Source organism: Carcharhinus amblyrhynchos, chromosome 2 (genome assembly GCF_965287045.1).
Source record: "Carcharhinus amblyrhynchos chromosome 2, sCarAmb.v2.hapA, whole genome shotgun sequence".
In the NCBI taxonomy this organism is placed as follows: Eukaryota; Metazoa; Chordata; class Chondrichthyes; order Carcharhiniformes; family Carcharhinidae; genus Carcharhinus; species Carcharhinus amblyrhynchos.
The window spans coordinates 137275765-137296317 of NC_137325.1; the positions used below are offsets into that span (position 1 = coordinate 137275765).

The window sequence follows — 20553 nt, forward strand, 5'->3', positions numbered from 1 at the left end:
AAAAAAATGACTAATAAAATTCCCCCAACTCCTTCAAGAAAGATTCTTTTTGGGTCTATCTTAAAAGTAATCTAAGCATCAAGATTATCCAATCATTACCTGGACTCAGTGCCTTTAAAGAGGATAGGTGGAGTATAGAATTGATGCTAAGAAACTATTCATGATGGTTTGTTGGACACACACGAAATATCATATTTGATAAACAAACCTGATCTCAGCATAGAATTTATATATACTAAACCATATCCCATTCAGTCCTGATTCAAATGTAAAGATATTTACAAGCTAAGCATGGCAATATTGCTCGAAAGCTGTACAATGAGCTGAGAAACTTATCCATTAGACACAAGCCACTTGCCTTTTTTTCTACAGGTGGAATAGGGATGGGCCGTCCTTTCTGATCTGCAATTTCTAAGTATGGAACATTACTAAGATCTGTATTTTCACCTAGAGGAAAAGTTACATTCAATTTATTTCAAAATAGACAATCATAATGGTCTAAAAATAAAAAGCATTCTAGGTGAGCATCGGAAACTGAAATAATCACCATATAGTCCACAGCTTTCATATCAAGCCAAGAATATTGGCTGGATTTCAGGAGCAGACATCCAGGCTGATTTAACTCACCATATCATAAAAAAAGCATAGTTATAACATTCATGGCTATGGGCCAAGTGCTGGTAGATGGGATTAGGTGGGAGTTCAGGTGTTTTGTGCATGTCAGTGTAGATTTGATGTGCCGAAGGGCCACTTCTGCACTGTATGATTCTAACAGCGGAGAGGGGAATTGCAATATGTCATCCGTTTCCCCAGCCAAGGTCAGCCCAAGGGAAAATTGTTCACTCGCTGTTAAAATTCTATAGCATTTCAGATGTTGCTGGGAATACTTACCAGAATAATTGTCTCTTTCTTTCCTGCAACCATCGCCCCCTTGCTCATCCCTCAATCTACTCACTAACCTACTGAGGCAGTTACATATACAACCCTTGAGGGTCAGGGTAGACAAAGTACACCCAACTCTAATTAATGCAGTCAGGGTTCCACGAATAAGGCAGAGGGGCAGGAGACTTCATTCAATATTCTTCTTAGTGAAACTCACCATGCTGAGCTAAAATTTCAGCTCCCTTTCTGGTCCTCGATATTTTGGCTTTCCTTTCATCTTGTTCCCTCATCTCCTCTTGGAAGACTGTTTCTTGCTCTTTTGCTTCTTCTTCAGTTAGAGTTATTTGCATAACCATAATCATGGAATTATTTTTTACATTCTGTTCAGCAAGTGACCGATCTGAAAAATAAAAAAGACTCTTACCAGCAGAGAAAAAGAAATGCAACAGGTTTGCTCTGACAACGGCATTGCAACAGTGTGTTGAAGCGGAAGGATACGGGATGAACTTTCTCTAATCCTGGAATTATTGACCTCAGCTTTGCTGGTGAGTTTGATTTTTTGCTTTATAAAATCAAACACAGCACGTATAAAATAATGTACAAACACATTAGCTATTCAGAGCAACCAAATAATCAATGGTGGGATTGAATTCTGATTTAGTCATGTTAAAACGCATGGGTTTGGGAAATCTTGTGGCAATATTAAGATTAGCTTCAGCCTGTACCAAAGAACCCTTACAGTGCAGAAAGGGGCCACTCAACCATCTGAGTCCATTACAACTCTGAAAGAACATCTTATCCAGGCGCTGCCCTCCACGCTATCCCCACGCATTTACCACAGCTAACCCACAGAAACCAGCACATCTTTGGATTGAGGGGGGAAACTGGAGCATCCGGAAGAAACCTACACAGATATGGGGAGAACATGCAAACTCCACGCAGAAAGTCACTCATTGGGTTCCTGGCAATATGGCACCTGTGCTAACCGTTGTTGTAAATCTAGGAAGGCACATCAGTGAAATACAATTCCCTAAAAGGCGCCACAATTATTTAGGGAATTGCATCTATCGGAGTGAACATGCAATCTATATGAAGGTGTCATTGCCCTTTACGTCAGGTGTACAATTGTGACGGATATAAGTAATAGGAAAGCCACCCACTCGGAAGACCTTGGTAAGGGTCCTAAGGAGGTTAACATGGAGCTCTCTCCAGACTTGTTGCTAGAAAATTGCACTATTATGCTAACCTACTCACCCATTTTAAGAACTTTGGAGTTCATGATGAGTTTAACATGCTCTTCCTTCATTCCAGTCAATTTTGCAATTCTGTACAAGGAGGAAAATACACTTATGAAGATACCATTTTTATAGAAAAAGGGATGACTGCAAGTATAATAGAATTCTTTTCAAATAGAACCCAGTTTCCCTCAGTCCATCCTATGAATGAATGAAAAATTAGCCATCATATGTACAAGATAGGTATTTTAGAAACACTTGGCTTGCTTTTTGGCACTTTGAGGTTAGTGTGCAGAACCCTCAGTTTCTAAATTATATTTCAGTGTGCAGCTTTTTCCAGCACAGACTAAGCGTAAACATTTATCAATCTACTCCAATGATAGCTTACAGTCCATTTGTCAGTAGCCTGTGTAACATTTGTGCTACCAGCACTAAACATTGGACTTCCTAGCAATGCTCAAATCCAGAGAATAATCTTTGTATTGCATTTGAACGTAAAAAATAGAAATTATACTAATCAAATTATTTGTGGCAAGTATCAAGAGACTTAAAATGTGAATTCTCTTTCAAATGAGTGCAAAAGCGAATCGATGGCAGAAATCACATCAGTTTAAGTTTGGAACATAAACACTCATTTCAATTCCTCACAACACAAGAGATATGCAGGACTTACTCAGCTCTTAGATCTTTAGCTGAAATGTTTAGTTTAGTTGTCAACTTGGTTTTCTCTTTCCGCTTTGTCTGCAATAGTAAAAACAATGCGTCTTCAAATTGCAACATGCTCTAAACAACAAACTGGAACAAGTTTTAAAGAAAACTGCCAGTGACTAAAAAGTTTAAAATCAGTTCCTTTTGACTGCAAGTCAGCTGTATAAAACAGTCTAATGGTCTAATCAGTTGTACGCAAGGTTAGACATACTGATGAAAGTAAGAAACCCCACTACACTACGACTTAGTGGGTAATAATGTAGTCAACAACTACATTACTGCGCCATCATACTGCTCTTAATCAGCACTGCTGCCACACAGGGCCAGAGATCTGGGTTCAATTCCCAGCTTGGGTCACTGTCTGGTGGAGTCTACATGTTCTCCCCATATAGAACATAGAACACTACAGCACAAACAGGCCCTTCAGCCCACAAGTTGCACTGATTATATCCCTACCTACCAGGCCTAACTATAACCCTCAATCCCATTAAATCCCATGTACGCATCCAGAAGTCTCTTAAAAGACCCCTGCGTGGGCTGCCCCCTGCAGTCCAAAAAGTCATGCTGGTTAGGTGCATTGAACAAAAGAAAATTACAGCACAGGAACAGACCTTTCACCGCCGCCCCCCCCAAGCCTGCACCGACCAGGCTGCCACACTTAACTAAAACCCCATATCCCTCTATTCCATTCTATTCATGTATTTGTCAAGATGCCCCTTAAAAGTCATAACAGTATCCGCTTCCGCTATCTCCCCCAGCAACGAGTCCCAGGCACCTACCACCCTCCGTATGAAAAAAAATCTGCCTCGTACATCTCCTTTAAACCCCCCCCCCCCCCCCCCCCCCCCGACTTCGCACCATTAGAGGTTTAGATAGGGTGGATAGTGATAGCCTTTTTCCTCGGATGGAGAAGGCTAGCACGAGGGGGCATGGCTTTAAATTAAGGGGGGGTAGCTACAGGACGGATGTCAGGGGTAGGTTCTTTACCCAGCGGGTGGTGAGGGATTGGAATGCCCTGCCTGCTGCGGTTGTAAATGCGTCTAGTTTGGGGGCGTTTAAGAGATCTCTGGATAGGTTTATGGACGAAAAGGGATTGGTATAGGCTAGTGGGTCATTGTTTTTGTAACTGGTCGGCGCAACATCGTGGGCCGAAGGGCCTGTTCTGCGCTGTAATGTTCTATGTTCTATGTTCTAAACTTGTGCCCCCTAGTAATTGACTCTTCAATCCTGGGAAAAAACTTCTGACCATCCACTCTGTCCATGCCTCAATCTTGTAGACTTCTATCAGGTCACCCTTCAATCTTCATCGTTCCAGTGAAAACAAACCAAGTTTCTCCAACCTCTCCTCATAGCTAATACCCTCCATACCATGCAACATCCTGGTAAATCTTTTCTGCATCCTCTCCAAAGCCTCCATCCTTCTGGTAGTGTGGCGACCAGAATTGAACACTATATTCCAAGTGCGGCCTAACTAAGGTTCTATAAAGCTGCAATATGACTTGCCAATTTTTAAACTCAATGCCTTGGCTGATGAAGGCAAGCATGCCATACGCCTTCTTGAATACCTTCTCCACCTGACTCTTCAGCCCTGATCGCTTTGCCTATCAATATTCTTAAGGGTTCTGTCATTTACTGTATATTCCATATCTGTATTAGACATTACGAAATGCATTACCTCACATTTGTCTGGATTAAACTCCATCTGCCATCTCTCTGCCCATATCTCCAATTGATCTATATCCTGCTGTATCCTCCGATGGTCCTCATCACTACCTGCAAACCCACCAACCTTTGTGTCGCCTGCAAACTTACTTATCAAAGCAGTCACATTTTCCTCCAAATCATTTATATATACAGCAAAGCTCCCTACACTGATCCCTCAGAAATGCCGCTTGTCACAGCCCTCCATTCAGAAACGCACGCTTCCACTGCTATCCTCTGTCTTCTTTGACTGAACCAGTTTTGTATCCACCTTGCCAGCTCACGTCTGATCCCACGTGACTTCACCTTCTGCACCAGTCTGCCACAGGGGACCTTGTCAAAGATCTTACTGAAGTCCATGTAGACAACATCCATTGCCCTATCCTCAATCATCATTGGTCATGTTACATTCTCACTCAGTGTACCCAAACAGACACCAGAGTGTGCCAACTAGGGTATATCACAGTAACCTCATTGACTTAATGTAAGCCTACTGGTGACACTAATAAATAAACTTAAAACTTATTAGCTGCCACAGTGCCAAGGATAGAGTTTAATTCCAGCCTTGGATGACTTTCTGCATGGAGTTTGTATGTTCTCTCCTCATTGTTCCATGGGAGCACTGAAGAGAGGCTGTGATTTGCGAGTGGAGAGCTTGTGGGTGAGTACAGCGACTTTTTCTTTTAAAAAAAACTAACTTTGTTTTAGTGAGTTTAGTGGGGTTTTTTTTTTGCTTGCTTTAAGTTTGACCCCGGAAGTAGTTGCGAGGGCACTCGGGTCAAGTTTTTTCTTCACCTACTATAAATTAGACCGGAGGGGATTCCCGATACTCTACACAGGTAGAGTATCCCAGCCCTCCCCCTCCTCTAACCTAAAAAGGAGAGAGAGGGGCTCTGACTGAGAGCAGGTAAGACTGCTTTTGTTTTTGTGTGTGCTGTAAGGGCTTCGGCTCACAGGGCCAAAGAGATAAGGTAAGTTATAAGTTTTTTTTTTACTTTTTCCTCTGGGTTGCTATAAAGGGCAGGTATGGGTGTGAGACCTGTATGCTGTTGCCAATGCAACATGTGGGAGGTCTTGGAGGCTCCTGGTCTGCCAGACATCCACACCTGTGCTCGGTGTGTGGAGCTGCAGGCCCTACGAAACCAGGTTAAGGAGCTGCAATTGCAGCTTGAGGACCTTCGGCTCATTCGGGAGAGTGAGGAGGTTATAGATAGGAGCTACCAGCAAGTAGTCACACCAGGGCAACGGGATGAGGGCACTTGGGTAACTATTAGGAAGGGGAAACCACGGGTGATGGAGAGCACACCGGTGGATGTCCCCCTTCAAAATAAGTACTCCGGCCTGAGTACTACTAGGGGGGACAGCTCATCTGAGGGAGGAAGCGGTGGCCAGGTCTCTGGAGCTGAGCCAGTGAGTCAAAAAATCAAAAAAGATAGCAGAAAGGTAGTGTTAATAGGGGACTCCACAGTGAGGGGTGCGGACAGGCGTTTTTGTGGACGTAGACGGGAGTCGCGGATGGTGGTTTGTCTCCCTGGGGCTGGGATTCGGGATGTCTCTGGGCGTGTCCCAGACATCCTGAAAGGAGAGGGTGAGGAACCAGAGGTTGTAGTACATATAGGTACTACTGACGTAGGCAAGAGGGAGGCACTCGTGAAAAGGGACTATAGAGAACTGGGTAGGCAGCTGAGGAAGAGAAAAGCAAAGGTAGTAATCTCAGGATTGCTGCCTGTGCCATGGGAGAATGAGGGAAGAAATGAAATGAGGTGGAGGCTGAACGCGTGGCTGAGGGACTGGTGTAGAGGGCAAGGATTTTGGTTCCTAGATCACTGGGACCTCTTTAGGGGTAGGTGGGACCTGTACAGCAAGGATGGGTGGCACTTAAATCCCAGGGGGACTAATATCTTGGCGGGAAGACTGGCTAAGGCTACCGGGGGGACTTTAAACTAGAAAGGATGGGGGGAGGGAATTGCGATGGGGAAACTGGGACGGAGGAGGTTAGCTCCCAGGTAGGGGAGGACCGCAGGCAGTATGGGAGGGAGGTTAGACAGGGGGTGGAGAAGGGAAATGCCCAGACTGAGGGGCTGAAGTGTATATATTTTAATGCAAGGAGTGTAGTGAATAAGGTAGATGAGCTTAGGCCGTGGATTGCTGCTTGGGATTGTGATGTGGTGGCCATTACGGAGACTTGGATGTCTCAGGGACAGGACTGGGTACTTCAGGTGCCAGGTTTCAGATGCTTCAGGAAGGACAGGGAGGATGGCAGAAGAGGTGGTGGAGTGGCACTGTTGATCAGGGACAGTGTCATGGCTGCAGACAAAGAGGATGCCGTGGAGGGACTATCTACAGAGTCTCTGTGGTTGGAAGTTACAAACAGCAAAGGGTCAAAAACTTTGCTGGGTGTATTCTATAGGCCGCCCAATAGTGACAGGGAAGTTGAAGTGCAGATAGGGAAACAGATTCTGAAGAGATGTATTAATAACAGAGTTGTCGTGATGAGAGACTTCAATTTCCCAAACATCAACTGGAATATCCCTAGGGTAAGGGGTTTGGATGGGGAGGAGTTTGTTAGGTGTGTTCAGGAAGGTTTCCTGACACAGTATGTGGATAAGCCTACGAGGGGAGAGGCTGTACTTGACCTGGTACTGGTGAATGAACCAGGGCAGGTGATGGATCTCTCGGTAGGAGAGCATCTTGGGAATGGTGACCATAATTCTACCTCCTTCACAACTTCATTGGAACGAGATAGGACCAGGCAGGCTAGGAAGGTGTTTGTCTGGAGCAAGGGAAGATACGAAGAAGTCAGGAAGTTACTTGGACAAATAAACTGGAAGGAGGCGTTCTTAGGGAAAAGTACCAAAGGAAGGTGGCAGATATTCAAGGAATGTTTGTCTGGAGCTATGCATGACAACGTTCCGATGAGACAAGGGGGTTTTGGTAGGTCGCGGGAACCGTGGTGCACGAAGGCTGTGTTGAACCTAGTCAGGAGGAAAGGGAAGGTGTACAAAAGGTTCAGGGAACTAGGAGAGGTTAAGGATCTTGAGGAGTATAAGGACTGTAGAAAGGAGCTTAAAAGGGAAATTAGGAGAGCCAGAAGGGGTCATGAGAAGACCTTGGCGGGTAAGATTAAGGAGAATCCCAAGGCCTTCTATAAATATGTGAAAGGTAAAAGGATGAGAAGAGAAGGGATAGGACCTATAAAAGGTGAAGGGGGAAAGGTCTGTGTGGAACCAGAAGAAATGGCAGAGGTGCTCAATGAGTACTTTGCCTCAGTATTCACGGTGGAAGCTGATCTGGGAGATTTTGCTACGGATTTGCAGCAGATGGAAAAGATCGAGTTTGTGGATATTAAGGTGGAGGATGTGTTAGAACTTTTGAATTCTATCAAGATAGATAAGTCGCCAGGACCAGATGGGATATACCCCAGGATACTGTGGGAGGTGAGGGAAGTGATTGCAGAGCCCCTGGCAATGATCTTTGCGTTGTCAATGGAGACGGGAGAGGTTCCGGAAGATTGGAGGATTGCGGATGTAGTCCCTATTTTCAAGAAAGGGAACAGAGATAGCCCGGGAAATTACCGACCGGTGAGTCTGACCTCAGTGGTTGGTAAGCTGATGGAGAGGCTTCTGAGGGACAAGATCTATGAGCATTTGGAGAGGTTTGACATGATCAGGAATAGTCAGCATGGATTTGTCAAGGGCAGGTCGTGCCTTATAAGCCTAGTTGAGTTCTTCGATAATGTGACTGAACACATTGACGAAGGAAGTGCCGTGGACGTGGTGTACATGGACTTCAGCAAGGCGTTTGATAAGGTCCCCCATGCAAGACTTGAGAAGGTGAGAGGGCATGGGATCCAAGGGCCTTTGGCCTTGTGGATCCAGAACTGGCTTGCCTGCAGAAGGCAGAGAGTGGTTGTGGATGGGTCTTTTTCTGAATGGAGGTCAGTCACTAGTGGAGTGCCCCAGGGATCTGTTCTAGGACCCTTGCTGTTTGTCATTTTCATAAATGACCTGGATGAGGAAGTGGAGGGATGGGTAAGTAAGTTCGTTGATGACACGAAGGTCGGTGGTGTTGTGGATGGTCTGGAAGGATGTCAAAAGTTGCAGCAGGACAAATAGGATGCAGGACTGGGTGGAGAAGTGGCAGATGGACTTCAACGCGGATAAATGCGTAGTCGTCCATTTTGGTAGAACCAACGGGATGAACGAGTACACTATCAAGGGCAGGAGTCTTAGTAGTGTTGAAGAGCAGAAGGATCTTGGGGTCTGGGTCCACAGGACTCTTAAATCGGCCTCGCAGGTGGAAGAGGTGGTCAAGAAGGCGTATGGTGTACTGGCCTTCATTAATCGAGGGATTGAGTTTAGGAGTCGGGAGGTAATGCTGCAACTTTATAAGACCCTTGTCAGGCCTCATTTGGAGTACTGTGCGCAGTTCTGGTTGCCTCACTATAGGAAAGACGTAGAAGCTATTGAAAGGGTACAGAGGAGATTTACAAGGATGTTGCCTGGACTGGGAGGCATGCCTTATGAAGTTAGGTTGAGGGAGCTGGGTCTCTTTTCCCTGGAGAGACGAAGGTTGAGAGGCGACCTGATAGAGGTTTATAAAATGTTGAGAGGAATGGATAGGGTGGATTCTCAGAGGCTATTTCCCCGGGTTGAAATGGTCGCTACGACAGGACACAGATTTAAGGTGCGGGGAGGAAAGTACAGAAGTGATGCTAGGGGTAAGTTTTTCACTCAGAGGGTGGTGAGTGAGTGGAATCGGCTGCCGTCAGTGGTGGTGGAGGCGAACTCGCTGGGGTCTTTTAAAAGACTTCTGGATGAGTATATGGGGTTTTATGGGATTGGGGGTTATAGATAGGTGTTGATGTGATCAGCGCAACTCGTGGGCCGAAGGGCCTGTTTGTGCTGTAGTGTTCTATGTTCTATGTCTCAGTGGGTTTCCTCCAGATGCTCTGTTTTTGTCCCACAGTCTGAAAAATGTGTAGGTTAGTTAATGTAGACTGCTCTATTCTTGCAACATAAAATGATTGACAATTTTTCCTACTATTCAAGGACAATAGCTTAGCTCTCACTAGCCAATTTGCTTGCAATGGAATTTGGGCAGGGGAGGAAAAGAGATTTGCTATTGGGTTGAGATTGCTCCTCAATTCATTTCGTTTATTGCAATCATCCCAGTTTTCATGCAGTTCAAGCTAGATGTGGATGTGAATGTGAATCCAAAACAAAAGAGAAACAGTGCTGCTCAGGATAACTATGAAACATTTTTACACACTGGCCCTTCAAAAAGGCCATGATCTTATTGAATGGCGGAGCAGGCTCGAAGGGCTAGATGGCCTACTCCTGCTCCTATTTCTTATGTTCTTACATTCTTATGTTCTAAGAAAAGATTCCTTTGCAGCCTCTGAACAACACAACTTAATGACTTAATAGAATGTAAATGTATTAGTTTCTTTAATGGCTACACAACACATCCATAATTTATGCATTCTTTGCTTTGGGCACATAAATCAAAATTGCAATTTAGAATTCAATTGCCACAGATTCCAAGGGAAATAAGTTTTACTTGAGAAATCTTCACATTACTGGAACAGCAATCACTCAGTGTGCACTTAAAGCATCAAGTTTATTGAAAGGAGAATTTTTGTTAAAAAAACTTTCTTCAGTAGAACTACTGAAGCAAATGCTCATCTTGGCTTGACTAGAATATGTGGCCCTGTCTAGATTTTGCTTCTTTTTTTAAAGTTGATTTTTGTTCTTCAGGTCAGAGCTCATCAATCAGTTGTTCAATTAAAACAACAAGTCACTTACTTGACTGGTATAACTGATACGGATTGTTGCAAGTCCGGTGTCCTCAAATGTCTTTTTTGCACTTAGCCCTTGCAGTGAATTACATCTCAAACTTTCAAGAACATTTTCCACTGTACCCAGATCAACGCACAGCTGTAAAGCATACTTCTCACCCAGAACCTTGATTGGAATAGAAAAAGTAGTGATGGTTATTTTTATTCTCTGTACGAAGTTGATTATTCACATCAGAACATAACTAAACCAAGTATGGGCCAAGTGATTAACCAAAGCCTAGCTGGCAAACAAGTGACAAACTGGTTTTCTGGAAGATGTCAAGTTCCTAGGATGTATTTACTATTGCATTGAACAGCACCTTTATAATCAAGATTGCTGTTAAACAGCAAAACCAAATCCACTTTTCATTAGGTATAGAACATCGCCCAAGTGTTTTAAACAAACAAAATGCTGGTAAATACATTTGGCTCAAACTTTTTAAACACGTTACCCACGCATTTTCTCTACCCTACCTGAAAACTAGCATAGAAAATGGGAGAATCTGAATAGGGAAAAAAATCCCAGTTTACTCACTGGACTTCATGTTCCAGCTGTGCATTTATGGCACTAGCAACCAAATAAATTTCAGTCTGGCCTGTTTCTCTCACATCCAAACACTCAGTTATATAGAATCATACAACACAGAAAGGAAGGCAGGTGCTGACGTTCTACCTGTCAAAATAAGCACTTTTTTACTTTGGATCAGGCCTGCTAGTGTTGAACAAATCAGTGGAGTTTACAAAGTATCATGAGCAAGGACTTGGCAAGAGCTCGGATCCATTCTGCAGATTCTCATGGGATGGGGCACAAAAGGAATTTGATTATTGCCTAACAGCAATAAGGTTCACCATGGTAGGCTTCTGCAGAAAATGCAGATGTATGGGATTGAGGGTAATCTAGGAAATTGGATCAGGAATTGGCTAGCAGATAGGAGACAGAGGGTGGTGGTTGATGGTAAATATTCATCATGGAGTTCGGTTACGAGTGGTGTGCCTCAGGGATCTGTTTTGGGGCCACTGCTGTTTGTAATTTTTATTAATGATCTGGATGAAGGTATAGTTGGGTGGATTAGTAAATTTGCTGATGACACCAAAGTCGGAGGTGTGGTAGATTGTGAGGAAGGGTGTCATAGTTTGCAGGAAGACTTGGACAGGTTGCAGAGCTGGGCCGAGAGGTGGCGGATGGCGTTTAATGCGGAGAAGTGTGAGGTAATTCACTTTGGTAGGAATAACAGATGTGTTGAGTATAGGGCTAACGGGAGGACTTTGAATAGTGTGGATGAACAGAGGGATCTAGGTGTATGTGTACATAGATCCCTGAAAGTTGGGAATCAAGTAGATAGGGTTGTTAAGGAGGCATACGGTGTCTTGGCGTTTATTGGTAGGGGGATTGAATTTAGGAGTCACAGCGTCATGTTGCAACTGTACACAACTCTGGTGTGGCCGCACTTGGAGTACTGTGTGCAGTTCTGGTCCCCACATTACAGGAAGGATGTGGAGGCTTTGGAGAGGGTGCAGAGGAGGTTTACCAGGATGTTGCCTGGTATGGAGGGGAAGTCCTATGAGGAGAGACTGAGGGATTTGGGATTGTTTTCGCTGGAAAGAAGGCGGCTAAGAGGGGATCTTATTGAAACATATAAGATGATTAGAGGTTTAGATAGGGTGGACAGTGATAGCCTTTTTCCTCGGATGGAAAAAGCTAACACGAGGGGGCATGGCTTTAAATTAAGGGGGGGTAGTTATAGGACGGATGTCAGGGGTAGGTTCTTTACCCAGAGGGTGGTGAGGGATTGGAATGCCCTGCCTGCTGCGGTTGTAAATGCGCCTAGTTTGGGGGCGTTTAAGAGATCCGTGGATAGGTTTATGGACGAAAAGGGATTGGTTTAGGTTAGTGGGTCATTGTTTTTTAACTGGTAGGCGCAACATCGTGGGCTGAAGGGCCTGTTCTGCGCTGTAATGTTCTATGTCCTATCTACTTTTAGAAGTAAGCTCCCAGCAGTTGAAGATAGAAAAGTCTAAATGACAGCAATAAAATTATAAAACTTGACCAGCGTTAAATAAAATCAAATCTAATTCACTGTAGGTGGGCAGGCCAAGACCTTTTATGTGTCGATAGAGACTCGATGGGCCGAACAGCCTCTTCTGTACTGTAGTATTGTGTGATCTATGCCAACTTTGTCCAGCTAACCACTTTTGTTCCCTGGTCCTCCCCCCTTCACAGTAAAAAGTCTGACAACACCAGGTTTTAGTCCAACCAATTTATTTGATAGTAAACGCACAAGCTTTCGGGTTAGTCCCTTCATCAGGTGAATGGAGAGTTCTGGCCTCAGACAGAGCATATAAAGCACAGACAGTTTACAGATTACTGATCGAAAGCTTGTGCGTTTACTATCAAATAAATCGGTTGGCCTAAAACCTGGTGTTGTCAGACTTTTTACTGTGTTTACCCCAGTCCAACGCCGGCACATCCTCCCCCCTTCGCCAGGGGAAACTTCTCAAATACTTATCCAATTTTCTATACTGAATTTGCTTCCACCACTCTTTCAGACTTCAAAACAGATCAAGGAAATTAGTGAGTTTTTGTTTACACCAAGCATTGCTGGTAGAAGCCGTTCCACTTTACAAATTAGTAACATTCCACATGTCAAAATAATCACTTTTTTACTTGGATCAAACCTGCTAGTGTTGAATATAACATCAGACAGCATCATGCAATTAAACACCATATGCATTATTAAAACACCATTCTCTATGGGGCAACAGCACTTCCTGACTTTCTGTACTTTCTGTAGTGAAACAATATTGGTTTGTCAGGATAGACAGTAAATTGTCACCCATTATAAATCTTGTGAATTACTAAGCTGAACGCAGTCCTGAAAATACACTGGAAAGCTTAAACTGATCAAAGTGTTGTATAAAGCAACATGCTTGTCCTTCAGCTATAATGAACTAGATCTGATTTTATTTAACACTGGTCAAGTTTTGCAATTTTATTGCTGTCATTTGGAATTTTCTACATTCAACTGCTGGGAGCTTACTTCTAAAAGTAGATAACTATTTGGCAATAATCAAATTCCTTCTGTGCCTCATCCCATGAGAATCTGCAGAATGGATGTGAGCTCTTGCCAAGTCCTTACCCATAATACTTTGTAAACTCCACTGATGTTATATTCAACACTAGCAGGTTTGATCCAAGTAAAAAAGTGATTATTTTAACATGTGGAATGTTACTAATTTGTAAAGTGGAACAGCTTCTACCAGCAATGCTTGGTGTTAAAAATAAACTCACTAATTTCCTTGACCTGTTTTGAAGATTTGAATAGTTAGACCAAGACCTTGACATGAACAAATAGTCCATTGATATTTTCCATCTTGATTCATTCACTTTATAAAACTAATGTAGATCACAAAACACCTTGGATAATTAGAGAAAATAACATTTTCTGCATTCATATCAATTTGATATGAAATTAGATCAATGCTAGAATTTTGTCTCAAAGCACTTACAACAAATTCCACATAGCAAGAACATTTGCCCTAATGCATTCAGTCTTTTTCTTGTAGGAATCAGGGGGCAATCAGTCACAACAATTTACATTGCACCTTTAATACATTAAAACATGCCAAAGGAACTTAAACATTATTAAATGCTAGAATCCAGCATTGCTAAGACACCAGAACCAAAGTAGCTTAAAAGAGGAAAATATCAGATAGTTTGCTCTCTAAAATCTAACTAAAATGTAAAAATTTGATGCACTGCTAGTTACTACATAGTGCAAAGATTTCTTGCGATTTATCTTGTACCGTACTTTTAGCTCTGGTGAAGCAGATTTATCTTCTGTCGTGTAAGGAGGCTCCCAAAGTTTGACCTTTTCGCTCTCCAGCAGTGACCTAACTTGATCCTGAACCACATTCTCTGGTGGGCCATCAGTCGCCATTCTGCCAAAGGGGAAAGAAAGTTTCAAAACAAAATCCCAATTAACACATTGTATTGACGCCCAACACTTTCAGAAAAAAGGTTCTGTTTAATTAATGAAGATTGTACAAGTTGGAGGAAAGGATCATGGGAATTCATACCATTAAGTTAACACACAGTCAGTGATCATTTAATTAAAAAATGTATTTCTCAGTTTTGATGCAACATAATCTAGGAATACAAGTGCAATAGGCATTAAATGAGCAATTAAAATGATTTCAGACACATACTATGAGACCATCCTTAACATATAGGACACTGCTGACTTGTTCAAGGCTAACATTGTTGTTGAAGCCAAGTGGTATGCTCTCATTATTACAAGATGCAGGCAAGAAAACAATGCACTAAAACTACTACATTGCAAAGTAGCACACCCATGACCACCACTCTGCTAGACTATCTAGATATCCTTTGACACAGGGAATGCTAGTAGCATATATGAAAAGATCAAAAAGGCATCACTGAAAGCAAAGGCAGGGGATGGCATCATCAAAGGGATTGGAGGAACACCACCTCAAGTTGTATTCTAGGTCAAACAAATTCAGGAAGTTTTGTTGTGGATGTTGAACCTACAGTGGAAGAGTTTAGTGAAGCTATGACTCACTTGTTATGGATGAAGCACCAGATGCTGATGCTACATCACTTGAGTTGCATCAAAACAGAACTACAGAAACTTCTTGGACTCTGCTGGACAGAGGGGTCTGTGCCCCAGGATGTCTGATGCAAAGACTAACTACAGAGATTGCAACTATCGAGGCATTTACCTTAAGCATAATTTGCCCTCGTCAGAGGCTGAATGGATCTGAGAGAGTTTGGAGAATCATATTTTACATTTGTAAGATCTAAGACAAAAGGTACTTCAAGTTTGCAGGAATTACTCTTGTCTATAGTGCTGCAGTTTTTAAACAAATTATTGAGGGGACATGGGAACTGAGTGGCTTGCTAGGCCATTTCACAGGGCTGTTAAGAGTTCACCACATTGCTATGGATCTGGAGTCACATGAAGGCTGGACCAAGATGGCAGATTTTCTTCCCTAAAAGATACAGACTTTTAATTCCAGATTTTTATTGGATTCAAAATTTCACCATCTGTGTTGATGGGATTTGAACCCAGATCCCCAGAACATTATTCTGGGTCTCTGAATTACTGGTCCAGTGACAATATCATTACACTTTGTAGTCCTGCAGCTTCAAGAGACATACAATAAATGAAAGGAGACCAGTAGATGTTACCTCCATTGATCTCACCAAGATCTCACCAAATGATCTCACCACATGAGCTGAAGCAGAGTATTTAAGCTATTGGGAGAATGTTGTCTCCTTCCTAGAGATGATGGAGAAGGTCACCTACAAGTGGACATCAGACTTGCAGTGTGGTCAGACAGTGTTGTTTTCTGACACCGACACTCTTTGGCACATCATTCTCTTTGCTGCCTTCAAGTCATCTACAGAGGATATCTACTTACATACCAGAACTGGTGGAAAGTTATTCACCCTTGCTTCTCTGAGATCCAAGACAAAGGTGCACCAAGCCCTCAGTTGCTCTAGTCTATACTGAATGCTGCACTAGCATTCCATACAATGGAACATCTTCAGTAGCAAAATGACTCTCCAATGCCTGTAAAAGGTTTGGTTTGACCATCAGCATGTGATGGCAACAACTGGACCATACGACCATCTATTAGCATTGGCAACACGAGGCTGGAGGTTGTTACTAGTTTCACATATCCAGGTTCCATAATCACCAATCTGTAAATTGATGCCAAGATCAGCACAAGGATTGCAAAATCTTCAGCTGCTATTCCCAAAGAGTAAAACAGTCTGACTGAGAACAGCAGAGTCTACCAAACCTGTGACCTCAGTGCACTCTTTTACTGTGGAGAGACATGGCCAACAGATGCTTGGCAGAACAAAATGCTGAACAGTTTCCACTTTTCCCTCAGATCTACCCTTGGCATCTCTTAACATGACAAGGTCACCAATCCAGGAGATCCCACGAGTGTACTATTTCCATCAGAACACACTTATTGCTAAGCTAACAATATCTGTGTTGGGTCAGCACATTCATTTAATAGATGACAACTAGATACACAGACCTTCTGCATTGCAAACTGTCCATTCCTGGATGTCCATACCGCTGTGATATGGAAACCTGCAAGCAGGATATGAAGATGATGGATGTTAAGACTTACAGCTGGCAGCCAGCTGTTGATAGCTATGAGCTCTGGAGACTGAATATTCAGAAGAACATTGGATGAGGTGCTCAGAAACAAAAAGCTCAGCTGGCCAAGAAAAGGGTCCATTGAAAAACAAAGGGGCCGGTGAATTGCACACCTTCTCAGACCACTGTCTTCCTCTGCAGTAAATGCAGCAGAGACTGATGTGCCGGAGTGCACTTCTGAGTTACACCAGAGGTGCTTTTTAAAAATTACTCCTCCTTGGGATGCTGGTGTTGTTGGCTAGGCCAACATTCACTGCCATTTCTAATTACCCTTGAGAAGGAGCCAAACTGTCTTTTTGAACCACTGATCAAGTTTTACAATTGCACAAGAGTCAAGGAAATAAATTTGTTACCTATTAAGTTGATATGCAGGACTACAGTCTATTGTACTTTCGATATTGAAAGATGGGGATTTCCAATTGTTAAAATCAGCATTATGATCTAATGCTTACGTTAAACAACATTTGTGTAGAAGTAATTCTCCTAGCCTGGAGTTCCAACACATTCCCCACACCAAACAGTCCCTATCTTTGTTATTAATCATTCATAATTATGGTAAAGATAATTACGATCAAAAACAGGAATAATATGGTCAAATTGTTTACTGGACTAATCACCACCACTTTTGCAACAGCAATTAGGGATGGACAATAAAGAGTGTGCAGTCCCATGAAAAAAAATTTAAAAAATTAAGTAGTGTCTAAATGATTGTCTCAACTATTCATTACAGTATTACAGGAAAAAGGGATTAAATATTAGAAAAAGTATCTTCAGTGTTGGGTATTTTAGACATTCACACCTTGCTTTCAGTTTCATTTAACTGCTTAGGTATTGGAGGAAGCTGGGGTTTGTTTTAAAATAGGCAGCCTCCCTGCAGAAGTATCACAAGAGAGAATCTGGTCCCATCCATGTAACCTTTCCAACTTAACAGGTACCAAAAGTTCCATGACACATACTTAATTGTATAACTTACTTTTAGATCAAGTTTTGAGTCCTTTTGACACATTAAAAAAGTGTTTTTTTTCTCCCTAAAACTTTAGAAAATAAAAGGTAAGGTTAGAAAAGTGAGCTCTTCATAGAGCCCATGTAAAACGCCCTGGTTTCTTTTGAAGAAGATTGGGCCAGTAAGGAAATCTCTACTACCCTTACTCCCAAGTGCCACAGTCATGCAGAGATTGACCAACAGGATATTTTCTTCTTCTCTGTTGAAGTGTTTGAGAGAATGTAAAGTGATAAAACTACCAAGACAGATGATGGAGAACAAATACTACAAAGCTGTCTAGTTATAGCCTCTAAACATAACACTCAGTAATATTTCCAGAATATTGGATAGTTTGCTCAAATGTGATATACACTAGTCGACCAAACAACACAATTGGATCAGGAATTGGCTGGCAGATAGGAGACAGAGGGTGGTGGTTGATGGTAAATATTCGTCATGGAGTTCGGTTACGAGTGGTGTGCCTCAGGGATCTGTTTTGGGGCCACTGCCGTTTGTAATTTTTATTAATGATCTGGTTGAGGGTATAGTTGGGTGGATTAGTAAATTTGCTGATGACACCAAAGTCAGAGGTGTGGTAGATTGTGAGGAAGGGTGTCATAGTTTGCAGGAAGACTTGGACAGGTTGCAGAGCTGGGCCGAGAGGTGGCGGATGGAGTTTAATGCGGAGAAGTGTGAGGTAATTCACTTTGGTAGGAATAACAGATGTGTCGAGTATAGGGCTAACGGGAGGACTTTGAATAGTGTGGATGAACAGAGGGATCTAGGTGTATGTGTACATAGATCCCCGAAAGTTGGGAATCAAGTAGATAGGGTTGTTAAGAAGGCATACGGTGTCTTGGCGTTTATTGGTAGGGGGATTGAATTTAGGAGTTGCAGCGTCATGTTGCAACTGTACACAACTCTGGTGCGGCCGCACTTGGAGTACTGTGTGCAGTTCTGGTCCCCACATTACAGGAAGGATGTGGAGGCTTTGGAGAGGGTGCAGAGGAGGTTTACCAGGATGTTGCCTGGTATGGAGGGGAGGTCGTATGAGGAGAGACTGAGGGATTTGGGGTTGTTTTCGCTGGAAAGAAGGCGGCTAAGAGGGGATCTTATTGAAACATATAAGATGATTAGAGGTTTAGATAGGGTGGACAGTGATAGCCTTTTTCCTCGGTTGGAGAAAGCTAGCATGAGGGGGCACGGCTTTAAATTAAGGGGGGGTAGTTATAGGACGGATGTCAGGGGTTGGTTCTTTACCCAGAGGGTGGTGAGGGATTGGAATGCCCTGCCTGCTGCGGTTGTAAATGCGCCTAGTTTGGGGGCGTTTAAGAGATCCATGGATAGGTTTATGGACGAAAAGGGATTGGTTTAGGTTAGTGGGTCATTGTTTTTTTAACTGGTCGGCGCAACATCGTGGGCCGAAGGGCCTGTTCTGCGCTGTAATGTTCTATGTTCTATGTTCTATTTACAAATTCTGATCAAGTGAAGGATTTACCACAGTCAAAAAGCAAGATTTACAACAGTTGGTCATTCAACCCACCACATTAAAAACCATCTAATCTCATCTATAACTATTGTGTAATCCTTGAGCCTTGCCTGTCCCACCCAAATGATTTGCCCTTACACTTTCCCAGAATTAAATACATTTGTCACTTTTCTGGTCATCTTTCTGCAATCATCAGATCTTGGACCCTTACCATTACACAATTATCATGCATTTACTAAATCAGTGTCTCAGTTAAATCAAAACCCCTCAAAGCTCCCCATGACCAAGATCCTGAAGTTTAAATTTTCAAGGGCTGGAAGTGGTAGGCAGTTCTGATCGTGTCCAAAACCAAGAGTGAATAAATACCGAATTAAACATAATTTAACTGATATGCAGCTCTAGACAATCTTTAAAATAATCATTCAGGGTCAAAAGGAACCCCAAATATTCAAGTATTGGGGGCAACATTGACTAAAACAGAAACACAACTGTAGCTCAGTCGAGCCGGATGTGGTTTTGGTTTTTCTGGTCGGTCCTGTTGAACATTTTACAGCATTTTCTATTCTCAATCTAACAAGACGACAAGGTGGGAATTAAACTCGGGGCTGTGCAACCCTGGGTGGACCTGCAGAAATGGGTAAAAGGGCATTACAGCGGAAAAAAAGTACAGGAAAGTCTCAGTAGGTGCGACAACAATGTTAGTTAGCTCTGTTCCCTCTGCAGGAATGGGGGATATTGTCACAGCTTAGAGTGGAGGTGATGGTTTATCTTCCTGTGGATGAACAGTTGATGCTGGGTGATTTACCCCCCTCCCACCAGCATTGGGCTGAAGCCGTTGCCTGAATGGCTTCGGGACTCTGGTCGGTGCGGCTCCCCCGCCCCGTTATCCGGGACCATTGTTAACACTGAGCCACCGTTACAGTGCGGAGGGGGGAGGCCGCAGCCCAGCGGTCAGGGGGAGCGGATTTATGACCCGGCCCACCACCAAATACCGGACAAGGCCAGGTATTCTATTGTCGGACTGTGCCCCGGCTTACCCTCTGTCTGTCTGTGTGTGTGAGTCCCGAATCCCTCACTCAGCCACTGTGCTCCACTCCCGTTGTTGTTGTAATATTAGACATCTGATCCCGCCCCCCAGCCCAATGGCGGACTTCATCACGCGGCCTCCGGCGTCCTGACGTCAGACGTCAGCCCTGCCCACCTCACCTCTCTCCCCGCCCCCTTCCCCACGTGCCCCGTTCACCACGCCCCACCTCACGCGCCCCGCCCTTTCCCCATGCGCACCGCGCCTTTTCCCATTCGTCCCGCCCCCTTTCCTCACTCGCCCCGCCCCTTCCTCACTCTCCCCGCCCCTTCCTCATTTGCCCCCCCCTTCCTCACTCATCCCGCCCCCTTCCTCACTCGCCCCGCCCCTTCTTCATTTGCCCCCCCCCTTCTTCACTCATCCCGCCCCCTTCCTCACTCGCCCCGCCCCCTTCCTCACTCGCCCCCATCCCGTGTCCTGGCCGCTCAATCGACTG

At 43.6% G+C, this 20553-nt stretch overlaps 1 protein-coding gene across 2 annotated transcripts in view; it reads right to left on the bottom strand.

Annotated features, from left to right (window-relative positions):
- LOC145358853 (NEDD8 ultimate buster 1-like) overlaps window positions 1-20166 on the bottom strand; it is a 38227-nt gene extending 18061 nt beyond the window's left edge. For both annotated transcript variants that reach the window (XM_080213203.1, XM_080213195.1), the window contains exons 1-7: window positions 20071-20166; window positions 14175-14304; window positions 10334-10492; window positions 2791-2858; window positions 2137-2207; window positions 1100-1282; window positions 359-447 (exon numbers count right to left, since the gene is read on the bottom strand). In XM_080213203.1, the coding sequence (XP_080069329.1) occupies window positions 359-447; window positions 1100-1282; window positions 2137-2207; window positions 2791-2858; window positions 10334-10492; window positions 14175-14303 (699 nt within the window). In that variant the 5' untranslated portion in view covers window position 14304; window positions 20071-20166. The remainder of the gene's footprint in view (window positions 1-358; window positions 448-1099; window positions 1283-2136; window positions 2208-2790; window positions 2859-10333; window positions 10493-14174; window positions 14305-20070) is intronic.
- Window positions 20167-20553: the final 387 nt, after the last annotated feature.